General features: G+C 40.2%; 2 protein-coding genes across 3 annotated transcripts in view; both read left to right on the top strand.

Moving 5' to 3' along the window:
* zgc:153681 (uncharacterized protein LOC751719 homolog) overlaps nucleotides 1-8,033 on the top strand; it is a 78,661-nt gene extending 70,628 nt beyond the window's left edge. Inside the window, exons 18-21 of the mRNA XM_034181129.1 lie at nucleotides 369-447; nucleotides 586-768; nucleotides 7,543-7,603; nucleotides 7,700-8,033. Of these exons, the coding sequence (XP_034037020.1) occupies nucleotides 369-447; nucleotides 586-768; nucleotides 7,543-7,603; nucleotides 7,700-7,738 (362 nt within the window). The 3' untranslated portion in view covers nucleotides 7,739-8,033. The remainder of the gene's footprint in view (nucleotides 1-368; nucleotides 448-585; nucleotides 769-7,542; nucleotides 7,604-7,699) is intronic.
* A 5,024-nt stretch (nucleotides 8,034-13,057) lies between these two features.
* Nucleotides 13,058-18,599, top strand: part of atg2a (autophagy related 2A) — a 59,635-nt gene continuing 54,093 nt past the window's right edge. For both annotated transcript variants that reach the window (XM_034180909.1, XM_034180908.1), the window contains exon 1: nucleotides 13,058-13,545. In XM_034180909.1, coding sequence (XP_034036800.1) covers nucleotides 13,375-13,545 — 171 coding nt within the window. In that variant the 5' untranslated portion in view covers nucleotides 13,058-13,374. The remainder of the gene's footprint in view (nucleotides 13,546-18,599) is intronic.

Raw genomic sequence — 18,599 nt, 5'->3', positions numbered from 1 at the left:
GAAGAGATGCCAAAATGGGTGTAATGTCAAATTTTCTGCTTCATGTCAAGAGTCTGGAAGCAGTGTTTTGAACCAGTTGGAGACTCTTAATGCTGGACCGTGGTAAACCAGAAAATAGAACATTGCAGTAGTCCAATCTAGAAGAAACAAATGCATGGAGGAGGGTCTCTCTGTCAGCCATAGACAGGATGGGAGGAATCTTTGCTATATTTTGTAGGTGGAAGAAAGCATTCCTCATAATATCCCTAATGTGTAGGTCAAAGGACAGTGTAGGATCTCTCCCCCTCCCCCCTGTTCAAGCAGTACTCTTTTGTAACCCAAATTCTGCAAGGAGGCTGCTGCTGATTTGTGAACGATCTGTTTTTTAGTTGCGGTGGATGGAAAATCACGAGACTCCACATTGGCTTTCTCTCGCGTTTTCATCACAGTCCCTGCAGGGAATTCTGGGTATGTACAATTAGGTCGCATTGGTTCCTGTGAATCACTCATAGACCTGCGCATTTCTCATGTGAAAATGACTGTGATGGTAACTGTCGAAATCCTGAAGCCTCACGTGTTGTTTTCTGTACTGTCTTTGTTCTACAGTTTGTGCATTGTGAATGACCAACTGTTCATCCGATTGGCTACAACCGAGGAGATTCGCCGAGCCTTTGTGGCTCCTGCCCCAACCCCATCTTCGAGCCCTGTCCCAACTCTTACTGCACCACAGCAGGAGATGCTCTCAGCCTTCTCTCTGAAGTCTGGTATGAATCTGGAGTGGTCCCAAAAGTAAGTGTGTGCATTGTCAGACTGCAGGCTTACTTGTAGTTCCTAGGGTTTGTAAGAGTAGAATGGGAGGCAGAGCCTTCAGCTTTCAGGCTCCTCTCCTGTGGAACCAGCTCCCAATTCAGATCAGGGAGACAGACACCCTCTCTACTTTTAAGATTAGGCTTAAAACTTTCCTTTTTGCTAAAGCTTATAGTTAGGGCTGGATCAGGTGACCCTGAACCATCCCTTAGTTATGCTGCTATAGACTTAGACTGCTGGGGGGTTCCCATGATGCACTGTTTCTTTCTCTTTTTGCTCTGTATGCACCAATCTGCATTTAATCATTAGTGATCGATCTCTGCTCCCCTCCACAGCATGTCTTTTTCCTGGTTCTCTCCCTCAGCCCCAACCAGTCCCAGCAGAAGACTGCCCCTCCCTGAGCCTGGTTCTGCTGGAGGTTTCTTCCTGTTAAAAGGGAGTTTTTCCTTCCCACTGTAGCCAAGTGCTTGCTCACAGGGGGTCGTTTTGACCGTTGGGGTTTTACATAATTATTGTATGGCCTTGCCTTACAATATAAAGCGCCTTGGGGCAACTGTTTGTTGTGATTTGGCGCTATATAAAAAAGTTGATTGAAAATTGATTGTCATTTGGGGTGGACATCGTTTTTTATAAAACAATATGATACGTGTAAATACATGGGCTGTGATGCAGTAAGTCAGTTCAGCATCTCGGCGTGCGTGGTGCATACTGGGCCTGGACACAGTTCACATCTACCAAAAACACACTACAGGGCTGTACAGGGCGAGCGTTTTGCTCGCATATTGCGCCTAAAATTTGATTGTGCAAGGAAAAAAATAAATCGGGCGCACGTATGCGAGAATGTATTTCAATCCTTTCATTCGCATTTTGCTCCTAAAATAAATACAGTGGTCCCTCGCTATAACGCGGTTCACCTTTCGCGGCCTCGCTGTTTTGCTGATTTTTTTTTTTGTCCAATTTTGTGTGCTTTTTTACAGTGCATTGTGTTCCGCGGCCTCATCAAGCAGCCGGTCACGACACCGCGAAGGAAGAGCATGCGCATTGTGTTCTGCGTGTCTGTTTATAAGAATCTTCTCGCTCCTCTTTATAAGAGTTTGGTGTTTGCATTTGCGCCACAAAGTTTTAAAACACATTAAAATGTTCACACTTTTCTTTATAGCAGTTCTGTAATTTCAGAAATGCAACAGAAACAACCACAAATCAGAAAAAGTTGGGACTATAAGTAAAATGAAGATAAAAATAAAAATGTTGCAGAGTTGTGTCATGGTGGCCTCCCTCACTTGTCTCCTTCCAGCATGGACATTTAGTTTTTGAGAACTGCCTACCTGACACAGGTTTACTATAAAGTACCACACTGTTTGTATTTCTGAATTATTGATGTAAATGAAGTCTAAGAAATAGTCACTGATTTGGAAATGTTCGTTTTCATCCTGACGTTTCTCTGAAAATGCTGCAGACCTTAATTTAGGAAATTATGTATGATCCAACTAGTTGACTAATTGCAAAAATATTTGTTGACTAGTCGACTGTCAAAATAGTCGTTTGTGGCAGCCCTATTTTTAAACCATCTCCCGAGAATTTCTAAAAAGGGGGTTGTTTTTCGTCAGACCCCAGTAAAAAATAAAATTATAAAAAAATATCATGCAAAAAAGCCCGTGGGGGGTGATTGTCTGAAGGTTTTCCCTAGATAGGGGGTATATTTTCAACATGGGGAACAAGCATAGGTACCCCCTTGAATTGGGGAGTGGGGGGGCCGGGATTTTTCTACTCAGGTTTGAACTTTGAGAGTGTTTACACTCGAGAGAAAAGTGAGAAAATGTTCATGCCTGATTGAGAAAAGTGTATAAAGTGTGTATTGAGGGGTTTTACAGCTTTAAAACATCTATAATAATTGTAAAAAAAATAACGCTGGCCACTTAGCAGATTTCGCCTATCGCGGGCTATTTTTAGAACGTAACTCCCGCGATAAACGAGGGACCACTGCATATCCCATAGAGAAAACCATTCCCACATCTGTACAAATCGACGAGTGTGTGTGTGTGTGTGTGTGCGTGTGTGTGTGTGCTGTGGACCGTTGGTTGAATGTAGCTAAGCGTAGCAGATGACCTGAGTATAAAAAGTGGGACCGGGATGTTGTGTGTGTGAGGGTTTAAAATAATACAAGAAATACACAGCAAAAAGTAATGAAATGGACAAAAGCAATGATGTAAATAACGATAGAAAAGGAAGTAAAAAACAATGAAATAAATACAACAATAGAATCATATAAAATGTGCATGTGTGTGTGGAAAAGGTACTCTCTGTACAGTATTTGTCTTTGCGTTAATAATAAAATTGTATCAAGAAATTTCACAGTGCTCCTAAATTTTTATCTGTGCTCCTAAATTTTTTCATTTAGGAGCACCTGTGCTCCTAGTGAAAAAGCTAAGCGTACAGCCCTGCACTACAAGCGGCGTAAATACTGAAGATTTTGAGTACTGGAAAGTCAGCATTCTGAAAGAATTTTGCAAAAAACTGGACTACAAAATAGATGGGAAGCAGAAGAAAAAACTCTGGCCCTAGCTTATGCACGCGTGCTAAAAAATGCCCCTTAGTAAGAACTAAAGTATACAAATGGAGACTGTTAAGAAATACTATGTCTTCACTGACAGCTATCAGGTGACAATTCCCGATCCATCACAACTAGCAGAAGTTTGGGAAAATGAGAAATCGGCAACAAGCAAATGTTCCCCCTGCATGCAACGTCTGTGTGTTGCCATGTTGAGGACGCTGTCTGCACTGATTCACGATTAACTCAGTCATACATAAAATGGCAGAGCAGGGGTGGCTCCATGTGTAACCAAAAAACCTGTAAGGTGGTCATCAGTCATGGTGGATCTGTATTTTATGTGAAAAGGCAGACTCACAAATATGTTGATTTAAAAAGTGCAGTTATATTCTGTGCAGTTTGTCTGAGGTTGGGGTGCTTTTCTTTCTGCATTAAATTCCAGAATTGGACATTCATGTCAGGTGTTGCTCTGCATTTGAGGTCAGTGTCATTTTTCAGTGTGAGGATCACATCTTCAATAGCACAGCTATCCAGGTTGAAGAGTGACGCCACTTTGGACTTTATACAATCCACATCTTTATTTTCCCAAATGGAAAACAGAGAAAACTAACAGGCTCAATGAATGCAAAGTCAGTAAAGAGCCTGACATATGTATAAAATAAATATATGTTTGCTATATGTTTTATATATGGTTTTTTTAGGGCTGGGCAACGTTAACGCGCTAACGTTGCATTAATTATTGAGGTCATTATCGCCGACAATTTTGTTCCTCCCCTTAACGCTGCGGTTTTTTTTGGGGGGGGGGGGGGTGTTAAGCCTTTTATGACTGTTGCTCATTGCCTTTTATTTTGAAAGCGTCAGTCGGGGGCGAGCTTATGCTGCTGCTTCCTGCTGATAGCTGAGTTCACACAGAAAACGACACGAAGATCGAGAAAAGTACAGGCTATGCAATGCACAACAAAACAAAATGCAAAAAAACGCCGAACTTTTGAATGGACATTTTCGGTACAAAGTTCTACAGGATCAGGCCCGGATCCAGACCGGTTTGGACCGATGCAGGTGCATCGGTCAAATTTTTTTTTTTTACGCATCGTTCATCATCGGTAAAAAAAAAAAATCTCGAATAGCCGAATGTGTCCCCGCGGTGAACACAGCTTTTCGGTGGTTTTCATGTCAACCTGTAGTCCCTAAATTATACGGATTTTTCCGAGTTTCAGAGTCATACGGACGTACAAATAAAGTCGGATATTCAGGGTTTGGTCTGTAATAAACTATTTCTGCAGTGCGGCTCCACTTTGAAACCATGAACCATCGAAGCAATGCTTCGATCCAGTAGCTCGTTGGTTCTTTGATTCACTGCTCTTCAGAACGGCAAGCCGCTTCTTAACCCCTCGCAAAGCCATTAAAATATCGTCAGGCACTTATTTGTGGATTGTCTTGTTGCTGTCAAGAAACGAGAATCGTCCTCCTTTCCGTTCACACAGCTCGAAACGCTGCGCGGCTGAGACAGTCTGTTCGGAATTAATAACTTCAAAATGAATCGCCGCTTTAAATAAAATGACACCTCTTTCCAAATGTAATACAGACAAGAAACTAAAATCGACTAAAAGGTTTTTTTTTTTTTTTTTTTTCCCCTCCCAAAATGAAACGTGCTGTATTTTCACAGCAGCTCTAAGCTCAGCTCAGATATATGGAAACACATTCATGCCAGTGTCTGAAAGGAAATGCTTTTGACAAAAACTACAGATTTAGTTTATTCCTATTTATGTCCAGAGATCAAGGATTCACCATGTAGAGTTCATTATGTACAAAGTTTAAGGATCCAGTGCCAAATCACAACAAAATCTAAATATACTAAAACAAATACATCACAATTGTACACATATCAAATTGTGGTATGTGTACAATTGTGACGTATTTGTTTTAGTACATTTAGTCATGGACATAAATATTATTTTGATATGAAACAGGATAACAAATGACCTGCCAGTGGTTTTATATTTGATTTCATTAGTGTGTTTCAGTTGAAATTTACATTTTCAAATTTATGCAATGTTCATTTACATTTTCAAATAAAACTGTGCTTTTAAGCGGCTTTTGAATTCATTTTTGGGTTTCACATATACCATGCGATTAATCATGATTAATCACAAAGTCATTGAGTTAATGCGATTAAGATTTTTTTATGTTTGCCCACCCCTAGTTTTTTTTTTTTTTTTTTTTTTTTTAAGCCGCGATTAGCACTACTCAATTTAAATGGTAAATGGACTGCATTTATATAGCGCTTTTCCATCTGCATCAGAAGCTCAAAGTGCTTTACAATTATGCCTCACATTCACCCCGATGTCAGGGTGCTGCCATACAAGGCGCTCACTACACACCGGGAGCAATAGGGGATTAAAGGCCTTGCCCAAGGGGCCTTAGTGATTATCCAGTCAGGTGGGGATTTGAACCCATGATCTTCTGGACTCGAGCCCAACACCTTAACCACTAGACCATCACCTCCCCTAATTTACCTTTTGAAATTTTAATCCACTGGATAAAATTTATTTTATGTGACATCAGAATATTGTAGAACAATTCATATTTGCAAATTCTGCTTATTTAAGCGATAATTCAACTCGGTTTTCTGAAGAAGAAATAGCCCTTTTCAATGTCAATCAATCAATCAATCAACTTTTTTCTTATATAGCGCCAAATCACAACAAACAGTTGCCCCAAGGCGCTCCACATTGTAAGGCAAGGCCATACAATAATTATGAAAAATGTCCTAAAAACATTTGTGCTTTCTGCATTTGCTGGACCAGAAATGCTGTGGCCTTTCTGGAAATTATTACTGTGAGGACACGTCATATTTTTCTATTTTGTGAGGGATTGTAAAAGTTTCTGAGACGGAACTATCTTCTGCATACACATGGTATATAGAAGGATGTGTCCAAAATTACTCCGTAGTGCACTAAAGTAGTGTCCTTAACATTTACACTACTTTTCCCCAGATATTTAGCAATTCTTTAATTTCAGCCAACAATTCAGAAAACCGTTGCAGACGTTTACCTCTCTGTGCAGCAGCATCTGTATGTTCTGCATGTATCTCGTCCAGGTGCACACAGAATAAATGCTTCTGCAGACTCTTGGCCCAAACAGAACACCAAAACTTGTTAGGGACATTCATCACGCCTTCCATATTTACAGACTGACTTTTCAATTCCTGGACTTTTCGGGCATGCTTCTGCATCAGTCTGTCATAGCAGCACTAAATCCTCGTGATAAATCCAGATTTTATTTATTTTTATTTTATTTATTTATGTTTTTTATTATGCAATCGACTGGAACCCAGATCGACTGGTTGGGCACACCAGTTTCAGATGATGCGTTTGGATGTTTCACAGCACAACAAGCCAGATTGTTCCAGGTGTTGTAATAAAATACTTCAGACACAACAACAACACAATAGTGAGTGGCTGTGGAATGGTTGGAGGAGTCATCACTGGACACTGCCACTGTCAGTCAAAGCAACCACGCCCACAATTACACAGTTTTATTAATTTAAATGTTTTAAGTTAGAAAAAAAAATTCATCCTCTGTACAGTTGTTATGGAGGAGGAAACTATCTGTAGAGACAAAAACCATGTTTTGTTCCAGGCTGCAAACATGTTTATTTCTGCTCTGATTTTATAATGGGCTTCTATGGGAATGTGCTCTGTTTTGGAACCAGCCTCAAGCAGCCAGTTAAGAAACTGCACTTCCTGATGGGGTCAAAATACAAGCTCGAGTGTTGTTGCTTGGTTGGCACAGCATGACTTTCTTCTTCTGAACCACTATGACAGCATTAACAACTAGTGAACTGAGTGTAAAGTTTAGACGGGTCCATTTATCCGTTATACGTATGTACTCCCTACCGCTACCAGATATGTTGATTTTGATTTTACCTCACAGGCATTTAACATTCCTATGACCCGTCTCATGACAGGCCTGTTATGACCTTTGAAGTTTTACAGGCAAAACTAGCAGTGAAACAAAATGAACTTAAACTAATTTTTAACATTAACTGGAGCCATTGTGCGATTCATAGTGCATTAAGATCAATTCAGGGGTCCATGTCGTCATATCTATTATTTTAAAATTGATGTTCAAGTTGTACCCGTTACTTGACATGTAACTCACCTAAATTATCTAAATGACTGTTTATGTGTGTGTGTTTGTTTCAGGTGTCTGCAAGACAATGAGTGGGATTTCAACAGAGCAGCACAGATCTTCACTCAGTTGAAGGTATTGTGTTCTTTCACTCCTTTGTATGCACAGTAATTATCAACCTGTCATTGTTGATTCAAGCCACTAATATTTTCAATCCTCTGCTCTTTGCAGAACGATGGCAAGATCCCCGATGTTGCATTTATAAAGTGAAGAATTGCATTGCATCTGAATACTTTTTTATTTATATGATCTTTGTTTTTTTTTTTTCCTGTTGTATAAAAAGGTTATGTAGCTCCATTTGGCTTTTGTGTATACTGTTGCTTTCTCTTAAACTACCAGATGTCCGTTATTTGACTTAGATTTGACTCAGATTATACTATTTTGATTCCTAATGTTCCAAATGTGACTTTAGTAATTTGTAATCACTACATTTAATATGGGAATAAGACAAATGGCCGAATGTGTTTTCAACTTTGTTGTCACAATAAACAGACAATTTAAAAAACGAATTTATACCTCTTTGCTTCAGTTAAGTCAAATTGTGAATGAGTCAATAAAACATTGCTTAATTGGTTACCAGATGAGTTAGAACTGAAGTAGATTATTGGTATACGAGGTCTCTTAGATAATAAACCGACCCTTTTATTTATTTTTTTAACTATATGGATTTGAATGAAGTGCGATTACACCAATCATGCTTGAACCCTTGTGCGCATGCGTGAGTTTTTTCACGCGTGTCGGTGACGTCATTTCCCTGTGGGCAGGCCTTGAGTGAGATGTGGTCCCGCCCTCTCGGCTGAATTCCTTTGTTTCACACGCTGCTTTGTAGGTGGAATTCTTTCCAAATTCCTGCTTGATGTACGACTTCAGTTCAACAGTCCGGGGTCTTCGTTGTTGTATTTTGCCCTTCATAATATGCCACACATTTTTAATGGGCGACAGGTCTGGACTGCAGGCAGGCCAGTCTAGTACCCACACTCTTTTACTACGAAGTCACGCTGTTGTAACACGTGCAGAATGTGGCTTGGCATTGTCTTGCTGAAATAAGCAGGGACGTCCCTGAAAAAGACGTTGCTTGGATAGCAGCATGTGTTGCTCCAAAACCTGGATGTACCTTTCAGTAATGATGGTGCCATCACAGATGTGTAAGTTGCCCATGCCATGGGCGCTAACACACCCCCATATCATCACAGATGCTGGCTTTTGAACTTTGCACTGGTAACAATCTGGATGGTCTTTTTCCTGTTTTGTCCAGAGGACAAGACGTCAATGATTTCCAAAAACAATCTGAAATGTGGACTCATCAGACCACAGCACTTTTCCACTTTGTGTCTGTCCATTTCAAATGAGCTCGGGCCCAGAGAGGGCGGCTGCGTTTCTGGATGTTGTTGATGTATGGCTTTCACTTTGCATGGTAGAGTTTTAACTTGCACTTGCAGATGTAGTGATGAACTGTGTTACCTGACAATGGTTTTCTGAAGTGTTCCTGAGCCCACACAGTAAGATCCTTTACACAATGATGTCGGTTTTTAATGCAGTGCCACCTCAGTGATCGAAGGTCACGGGCATTCAGTGTTGGATTTCGGCCTTGCCGCTTCCGTGTAGAAATTTCTCCAGATTCTCTGAATCTTCTGATTATATTATGGACTGTAGATGATGGAATCCCTAAATTCCTTGCAATTAAACATTGAGAAACCTTGTTCTTAAACTGTTGGACTATTTTTCACACAGTTGTTCACAAAGTGGTGATCCTCGCCCCATCTCTGCTTGTGAACGGATGAGCCTTTTGGGAATGCTCCTTTTATACCCAATCATGACACTCACCTGTTTCCAATTAACCTGTTCACCTGTGGAATATTCCAAACAGGTGTTCTTTGAGCATTTATCAACTTTCCCAGTCTGTTGTTGTCCCTGTCCCAGCTTTTTTGAAATGTGTTGCAGGCATCCATTTCAAAATGTGCAAATATTTGCACAAAAACGTTTGAACATTAAATATCTTGTCTTTGTGGTGTATTCATTTGTGGACGGCTGCTGGGGCATTGGGGGCCGTGGTCTCCGTGTGGTGGGGTGTTGCCCTGCCTTCGCTTGGGTGGTCTCCTGATCTTGAGCTTTGGGGTGGGGTCCGTTGTGGGGGGGTGGATTGGGGGCTGGGGGGAGTTTGGAGGGGTCCTGCTGGCTGTGCTGGGGGAGTCTTAGGTGTTGGGGAGCCTCGTGTGCTTCCTGGCCCGGGGGGGTGGGTCTCGCCTCTTGTCTGGGGGCCAGGCCCCGTCCTCGTATGGCTCGGTGGTCCCTGCCCGCACTTTGGGTTTGGTTGCAGTGGCTCCTTTGCCCCCCCGTCCCCACCGCCGCTTGCTCCTCCCTTTGGGGGCCGTGGCCCGGGTTGTGTGGTTCTGGGGCCCACCCTTTTGGTGGGCCCATGCCAGGGTCCTGTGTGTGTTCCGGCGCCGCGGGGCCGCTCCCCTATTGGTTCGTCATGCTGCCCCAGTGGCTCTGGTGGCTGCCCTTCATGGTCCCTGTGCCCTTCCGCTGCCCTGTTTCTCCTGGGGCCCTGTGTCCTGGACCCATTTCTGTCGTTGCGTGCGGTCGGCCGTATGGCTTCTGGCGTGCCGGAGTGGTCTATGTCATATGGTAAGGTTCTGTACTTTTGTCTTGGCCCAACACACCAGCCACAGTAGTGATCGGATATTTAGTTGTGATCTACGTCTTTGTGTGTGGATGGCAGTGTGTTTGTGACTGTCACCACAATTCGGTTTTGGGTGCTCTCAAGGGGATCAAGACTCTGGTGTCCTAGATTAGGGTATGGATGCTCACTAATTAGACAACAGACTGTTCATGTGTGGTTGTTTGTCCTGGTATGTTGTATGGTTGGTGACCCGTCTCCTCGGTGTCTCATTGCACAGTCATTGCCTTCACCACTTGTCTTTTGTTCTTGTCTATCTTTGTGATGTTTTGGTGGTCGGTCCCTCCTGATAGAAGTTGTTGGTCGACTTTGAGTAGGTTGGTGTAGGCTGACTGGGAAGGGCAGATGAGGGTCACTCACGCACTACATACCTTCTGTCTTGCAAGAGTAAATTGCATATATGTGTATTAATGTTCATAAATGGTTCTGCCAGTGTGGAATTAACCATTACTGTATAAGCGGGGGTGCATGGTAAATCTGGTGGAGAAGAAGGTATGCAATCTGATCATATAATATATGCTTCACACAGATTTATTACTGAGTCCAGTTCTGAAAACTAAGAGCATGATCTCCAATTCAAAACATTATTGTGCCATTACCTTGAGCAGTATTATTGCAAAAAATGTCTATCATTACTGTAGTCAAGGAAAAACAAGTATTGATGAGCTGTGACCTGCAGTTTGGTTTTAAACCAGGTGTTTCCACTACTCAGTGCACCTTTGTCATGAATGAGGTCATAAGTTGTTATAACTACAAGAAAAGTAATGTTTTTGTGAACATGCTTGATGTAACTAAAACTTTTGATAAAGTAGACTACAGACCTCAACATTTGACACTTTTTTTTTTACCAAATTGTATTATTTGTACTTGGGTTATCATTTTTTATGTCCACCAATCACATACTTAAAGTAATATGGTCTCACTATGTTCTTTCTCCCATTCAGTTCTCTACACATCAATGGTTTGTTAATTAATGATATGGTTTCAAATAATAATTGTTATAGCCTTCTTTTGAAGCAAAAATGTAGGACTTGTATTAGTTTTGTAGTCAATAATACAATAGTTTTGTGAGTGTTAATGGCAGTCCATCTTGGACATATACTCAACTCTGTAAATATCAAAAGTATAGTGGCAATTGGTCAACAATTTAATATATTACTCAGTGATTTTTTTTTTTTGGTCATTTTGACTACAATGAGATTTGTATTTTCTGGCGTAAGGCCCTTAGAAAAATTGCAGATATTATGCTCAATTCTGACAATGGCCATGTTAGAACTGTGGGTGACAAGCTCTTGAGAAATCCTGTCTGCCTTCTGTAGTACTTCTCAAAAATTTAGAAATTTACGTATATGTTTTTATCCAAGATTGTATTAAATACTCCAAGAAGATATGGTATACTAGTTAGGGATGGGACCGACCGCTTAACTGTTCTGAGGCTGTTTAAATTTCATGAAAAGCCACCTCAGCGTGCAGCCGAGGAGGAGAAGCCAAACACAGAAACTCTGTCCGCTGAAAAGGGAAAACGTCTCCATCAAAGTTTTGCGCATGTGCATCGCTGCTGATAACACCTATTCTAGAGTTGAAAGGCTTCATGCTTCCAAAAAGTTTGAAGTTTGTGCAGCACGGAAACAGCGGGAGAGAAAGAAAGAGAGAGAGACAGGCAGAGAGAAAGGGAGAGACAGAGGACTTAATTTTTATTCTTCAATATACCAGTGGCTCCAAAAGAATATGCTATTGTGTTTGATGCCATTCCATCTGGTGTTAAATCCCTTATCTCACCATCAATAGCTGATTGTACCATTCAGAATCCTTTCTCAGAGTTGTATACAAGTTTGGGTAGGATTACTTTGAAAGAATACATGTGGATTACATGTATGTATTACATACATTTGGATTACTTGTAATATGATTACTTTTGGATTTACATTTTAAAGTAATCCTACCCAACCTTGGTTGTATATAGGAAATGCTGATCCTTTTCTGAGTACAAAGACAAGCAATAAGTGTATCCGAGAATTAATTCATAGAAATATTATTTGTAAACCTACATCTATTTTTTTCTGGAATAACGTATAATGTTGACTGGGAAAAAAAAAAGAAGCATGGTCTTTGCACAGAAAATTTTTCATTTTGAGTAAGGTGCGGGAAGTGTCTTTGAAAATTCTACGTAGATGTTATCCTGTTATCTCAATTATTAGGAAATACAGACCCAGTCTGGACCACTTTGGTACATTTTGTCAGCTTTCTGTGGAATTCATTGTTCACCTTTTCTTTGATTGTACTTTTTGTTATACCTTTTGGAATGATATTTCCCTTTTTAAACAAGAATCTGGACATTCATCTTCAATTTAAAGTGGAATTTGTGTTATTCGGATACTTTAATGATGAAACCCCTGCTAAAAAAAAACATAACCTTGTTGTTATTTTAGCCAAATATATATACACCAGCAATTTTTTTTAATCAAAACCCCAATTTCATTGTTTTCTTGGCTTATTTTAATCATATTTGGAGACCTTGAAACATTGCACTAACAAAAAAAAGCTGTAAAAACCAAAACATTATTATGAGAATTTAACTTTTAATCTGTCTGCAACCCGTTATGTAAGATCTTTATTTTAATGCTTCTTTGCTTGCACATCTCGAGCCATTGTTCTGGGTGTTCTATGTTCTATTTATTTTATTAGTCTGCATTGTTTATATTTGTGTAAATAAATAATTATTTAAAAAAACAAAAAAAAAACATGCCCACTGATCAGCAAAGTGACCGCACCAATATGGCGACCGTTTGTGGTAATTTCTCTTCCGTGTTCTGGGTTGCGTGTTGCTGACGTAGGACGTACGCCGTCTGGCTACCTCGCGTTTGATAACTAAACAACCCAGAAACGAGACGCAGCGACAGGATCTAACCGTGCCGAAAATATGAACTGACACGGCTAAAGAAAACATAATTACCGTCTCGTAAAGGACTCGTCAGTCCTGATACAAAGGATTTTGGAGTTATTTGTGTTAAGAACTTGAGTTACTCCTTCTTTAGCTCCTTGTAGATAGCTAGCTAGCTGTTTGGCTCATTCCTTTTGCTTATTTTTTTTTGTTTGTTCACTCTGTGTTCGTCTGTTATGCAGTTGACAGAGGAGTACACTCGCACTGGTTCTCCCCGCTGTCTCTATGTCTCGCTGGCTCTTCCCCTGGTCCGGCTCCATCAAGAAGCGGGCCTGTCGGTATCTGTTACAGCACTACCTCGGTCACTTTTTACAGGAACGGCTGACTCTGGACCAGCTGTGTTTGGATCTGTATAATGGCAGTGGTGTCATCTACGAGATCAACCTCGATGTCTGGGTGAGTTTTGAGAAAAGAGGAGAAGGTGTTTGTCAACTTTCCAGAGCTGCAGTTTGTGTGTTTTTGCACCCTTGGTGGTTTCGCAACTGTTTTTCCAGCGTTCCCCCAGCGTCATCGTGCCCCCCTCATCACAGAGGGACATCACCTCCACATCACCATCACATTTAGGCTTATCAAGCTTTTATTGTTCTTTTTCATCTTTCCTCTTGACCATGTGTATTGGCAGCTTCTGATGAGCTTTTGCTTTCAGTTTTGTGGTATCCCTCTCAGTCTTCAGCCACTCTTCCTTTAGGTTTTCCTTAAATCTAACCTTCAGCTTAACCATCCTAACAGCTGAGAGGTTATCTCAGCAGTGATATTCATGTGCTTGGGTCCTTGACCCAAGAGATCCCTAGGAAGAACTTGTGTAGTTATGAGATCGCTGGACATAGGTTTTCTTTTGCCGGATAACTGGGGACCAATTGTTCCCAGTCCTGATGTTTCATATCCTACTGTATGGTTGTGAGACCTCAGGCTAGCGACCTAAGCTGATGACTGGAGGTCTTTGGTACCAAGTCTCTTTGGGGGATGCTTCAGAAAGGTTGTAATGACTTTGTGTCAAATAAACAGTTTTATTTATGGCAGTGGTTCCCAATCCTGGCCCTCAAGACCTAAAGTACTGCACATTTTCCATTTGTCTCTGAACAAATCACAGCAGTTCAGGTCAGACAGGTGAGTTCAGCTAATCAACAGGTAACAGAGCTGATCTGCTCTGATTAGTTCAGGGACAAATGGTAAATGTGCAGTACTTTGGGTCCAGATGACCCGGATGGCTAAACACTGAATTAGAGACACAGATGAGGTGTACCACTTGCATTGGGAGGACACATAAACTGTGGTATTTTATCGATGAAGCATGCATCTGTGGCCACAATCCACTATGCAGGTTTGTCAGTTTTGAGGACCTCAATAACTGGAAACTGCACATGGCCTGTCTACAACAGGTCCCATCTACCTACTTTTGGGAGGTAGGGATGGACCAGTTGTCTTTCTTGGGTGTTTCATCCAGGACGCGTGATGGTTCTGTACTGTGGTGGATACAGCATCTCGCAGCACCGGCACATGCTCCCTAACCTGACCTCTCTGCATCACGTCCAAACCACCTTAACCTACTTTCCTGAACTTTATTACATATTTTTTTCTGATGTTTGTGATACATTTTATTCTTTATATGTTCCAGCTTTGTAATTCTGCACAATAGCCACCACTGCAGTTTTATTTCTATGACATGCAACTTCTCAGTTCTGTACATCATTTCTGGTCTCATAAACCTGACCTTTAATCCTCAACATCGATTCTGTTCAAACAACAATCCTGCTCTCTTCTCCCAGTTGTTCCCCAATTGCAATTGCAGCCATACTCAGTTGCAATCTCTTGGTTGTTTCTGGCCCTAATTCTTTATCTTTGGCTACCACTGATCCGAAGTATTCCAAATTAGTCACCACCTTTACATGCAACATAAGATCTCATTCATCTTCATTATCAGTTGATCTTCAATCCCTTGTTTTCAAAAAGGCCTTTTGAGTGCAGCAGATAAGAGAATATTTAGAGTGGAATCCTGCAAATGGTGATAAAAGCATCAAATTTGGCAGAAATAGTCCTCAGACAATCCACTTTTGAAAAAAACGTTTGGCCACTTGAATTTTCAGTTGGCGTTCAGTTAGAGGTCAATTGAAGAATAACACAGGAGTCAAAATTAAAAGATGCTCCAATCATATTGAAACCTATGCCACATTATTTGCCTGATCATAAAGATTCCAAAAAGGTATGGTTTGGATGGTCTGTAACTGAATTCTATGGAGTTATGGGATAAAAACAGCAAGAATGGTGACAAAGATCAGTGTCGGTTTGTACAGGGGTCAAAAATTAAAGTTGCTCCAATTTTGGTAAAAAGTGATGCAAATTACTAGTTGAATTAACACTGTTTTAAAAAGGAATAGTTTGGACCATGTATCATCCTTACTTATCGCGTTACGGGGACATATGTCACATCATAGAATCCAATAGACGTAGACTTTGTTTGACCTTTTATTTTGGAGACCAAGCATTCAACACTGTCAAAACTGTTCCATTTAACTGTTCCATTTATTAATACTATTAGCTCAACCAATTATTTGCATCACTTTTTACTAGTGATGGGATGATGATACCTCAAGGAGTGTATTGACACACTACACAAACTGTGTCGGCACTGTATTGACACTGTGTTGGTCGCTCAATAGTGACCCCTGCAGTAGTTATAAAATCATTGCAGGTAAATAAAATGAAAATAAGATGGAAAAGCTAATGTGCTGCAAACCCAACATCAGCCTGTGAAATAGTTATTCGCCAGTCCTCTATTTAAAATATGATCTCATCATTGCGTAATTTCATGTGCTCAATTTGTGTGTAGAGTTATGCTGTTCATGAGAAGAGTTTAAAATTTGCTTAAAACCTTGTTTGTGTAAATGCTAAACTGAGTTGGTTTGTAAAATATAGCAAATTTGTCTGTAATAAAATTCAGAGTTAAAATTTGTAAGTTATGTATGGAAATTTGTTAACTTAAGTGTTAAAGCATACGAAATAAAAGACTAAAAATAGAATTATTTATGCGTTTTTATTGAGGAACAAAGGTTTCTGAAGTGTCTTTGCTCCAAGGCAATTTCTTCTCTTACACACCAGTTCCCCTGCCTTAGAAAAAACTCTTTCACAGGTTACAGATGAAGATAGTGAGCATAAAAATTTCAGTGCGAGTTGATAAAGGTGTGAATATGTTTTCTGGTTATTCTTCCAGTATTGTAAAGGAGTACAAACATATCTAATTGGAAAAATAACAGTAAACAATGCCCAAAGGAGAAAAAAAATTATCTTATTTGGTGTCAAAAGATCAAAATTATTCCAGACTGGGGAAACGTCTTTGAACGATCCATGAAGTCAGTGGAACAAGGTGAGGGCAAGCAAAAATCCAACAGCAAAACTCCATCCAACAAATCCGCAACATGTCGATACAGTTTGTTTCCTTATAAACACAATTTGGCACGGCGCAGTCGAACGACACAGTTCCTGTATCAGTCACATGATTTTTTTTCTTAAGGCGATACATGCAGCAATACAGGGTTTCACTCTTGTGTGCTTGGCACAGTGCTGACGCACCAGTGTTGTTCATCCCATCACTACTTTTTACCAAAATTGGAGCAACTTTAACTTTTGACCCCTGTACAAAATGAAACTGAGCTTTGTCACCATTCTTGCTGTTTTTAATCCCGTAACTCCATATAATTCAGTCACAGATAGTCCAAACTATACCTTTTGGAATCTTTATGATCAGGCAAATAATGTGGAAAATTTTCAATATGATTGGAGCATCTTTTAATTTTGACCTCTGTGTAATTCTTCAATTGACCCCTACCTGACCACCGATTGAAAAGCCAAGTGGCCAAAAGTTTTTTCAAAAGAGGCGTGTCTAAGGAGTATTTCTGCCAAATGTGATGCTTTTATCACCATTTGCATGATTGTTTCAGTTATCAGTTATCTGCTGCACTATTTCCAGTCTTTTCTTACCCCTTCTTGTGCTGCATAACACAATGTTGTGCAAAAAAAAAAAAAAAGCATGTGTGGAGGTACCAGTCTTTTCTAAATGTTATCACATCCATAGTTTCATCAAAATGGAAAAGGCCTAAACATGATCTCTGCTGCACATTTACTCTAACGGGAATCTCCTGAAACACTACTTCTACCGTAGGTGCATGCTTTTTTGAAAATATCTGTTACTCCTTTCTTTACCATTCTCCTTCATTCACCTTCAAACATTTGACATAGCACCTATGATAAACAGTTTCCAAATTAATAAACTCCACATGGAAATATGCTGTTTTCTATTTTTCTTTTTTTTTCTGTATGCTTCACTATGAACAGCACAAACACCACATACCTGTTCTGCCTGGAATAAAAGTAAAATATGCCTCTCTTATGGTAATATCTTCTTTGAGCCTTTTCTCTATATTCTATTCTCAGCCGTTAGTGTATGTACTATCAGCTTCAAACTTCTGTAGTTTTCAAATTCCCAAACTTAACAAGGCGTCTCGTGTTGCTAATGAAAATGTGCTGTTTTCACCTCATCCTCATTTCTCACTCCTACTTTTTACTCCTACTCTTTCATGTTTCTATTCATTCACCTTTTGATTCCTCCCCACATGCCAATTTAGATCTCCACTTTTTTGCTGTCTTGTTGCTATACCGTCTTCATCAATTTGAGTCCAGAATATAATATGAATATGATCATTTTCTTCACAGGCACTTTGGGGTGCATATGCACAAATGATGGTAGTAACAACCCGGGGAAGCCCAGTTTGACGGTCATTATTATCTTGTCACTCCTCCTCACATTGAAACTGTCTGCATTTGAATTTTGCATAGATTCTATCTCTGACCCACTCGTTTATTTCCATGATATAACAATTTATTGGCTCCTCCCACTTTTCTTGTTTTGCCGTCCTTCCATAAATCTGCCAATGCTTTTGCTTTTTCAATCATTGTTCTTACATGTCCAAACTAACCTTCAGTCAACTGATTATCTTCTCCTTCACCTTCTTTTTCTTCTTTTTCTGGTATCACTTATTTATCCTAGTCTGCCCTTAACCTGCAGCATTTGATTATTTCATGAAAGGGTTGGGTGAGGAGACAATATATGTCACTTACAGACAAATGCTCCAGCAGTTTAAACAAGAGTGCTCTGAGGGTACAATATCCCCCACTGGCAAATGCTGCTTTAGTGCCAAGTTTCCCATAATTCCTACTAAAAATGTGAGAGGAGTTGATTTCGCAATGCAGGCACTAACTCATGAAACTGGCAGTGTTTAGGTTTGTTCATGAGGCCATAACTCTGCCAAAATGTCAATCTTATACAATATTACAATATGCTAATATGGTTATTGTCAACCTATAACAAGGATTTATACCACATAACATGAAATTCCATCTAAAAGTGTGAGAAGAGTTGATTTTCAGAATGTAAGCACCCAAGGTCTAATCAAGGA

Source organism: Thalassophryne amazonica, chromosome 11, assembly GCF_902500255.1.
Source record: "Thalassophryne amazonica chromosome 11, fThaAma1.1, whole genome shotgun sequence".
NCBI classification, from domain to species: domain Eukaryota; kingdom Metazoa; phylum Chordata; class Actinopteri; order Batrachoidiformes; family Batrachoididae; genus Thalassophryne; species Thalassophryne amazonica.
This window is presented reverse-complemented; position numbering and strand designations above follow the sequence as displayed.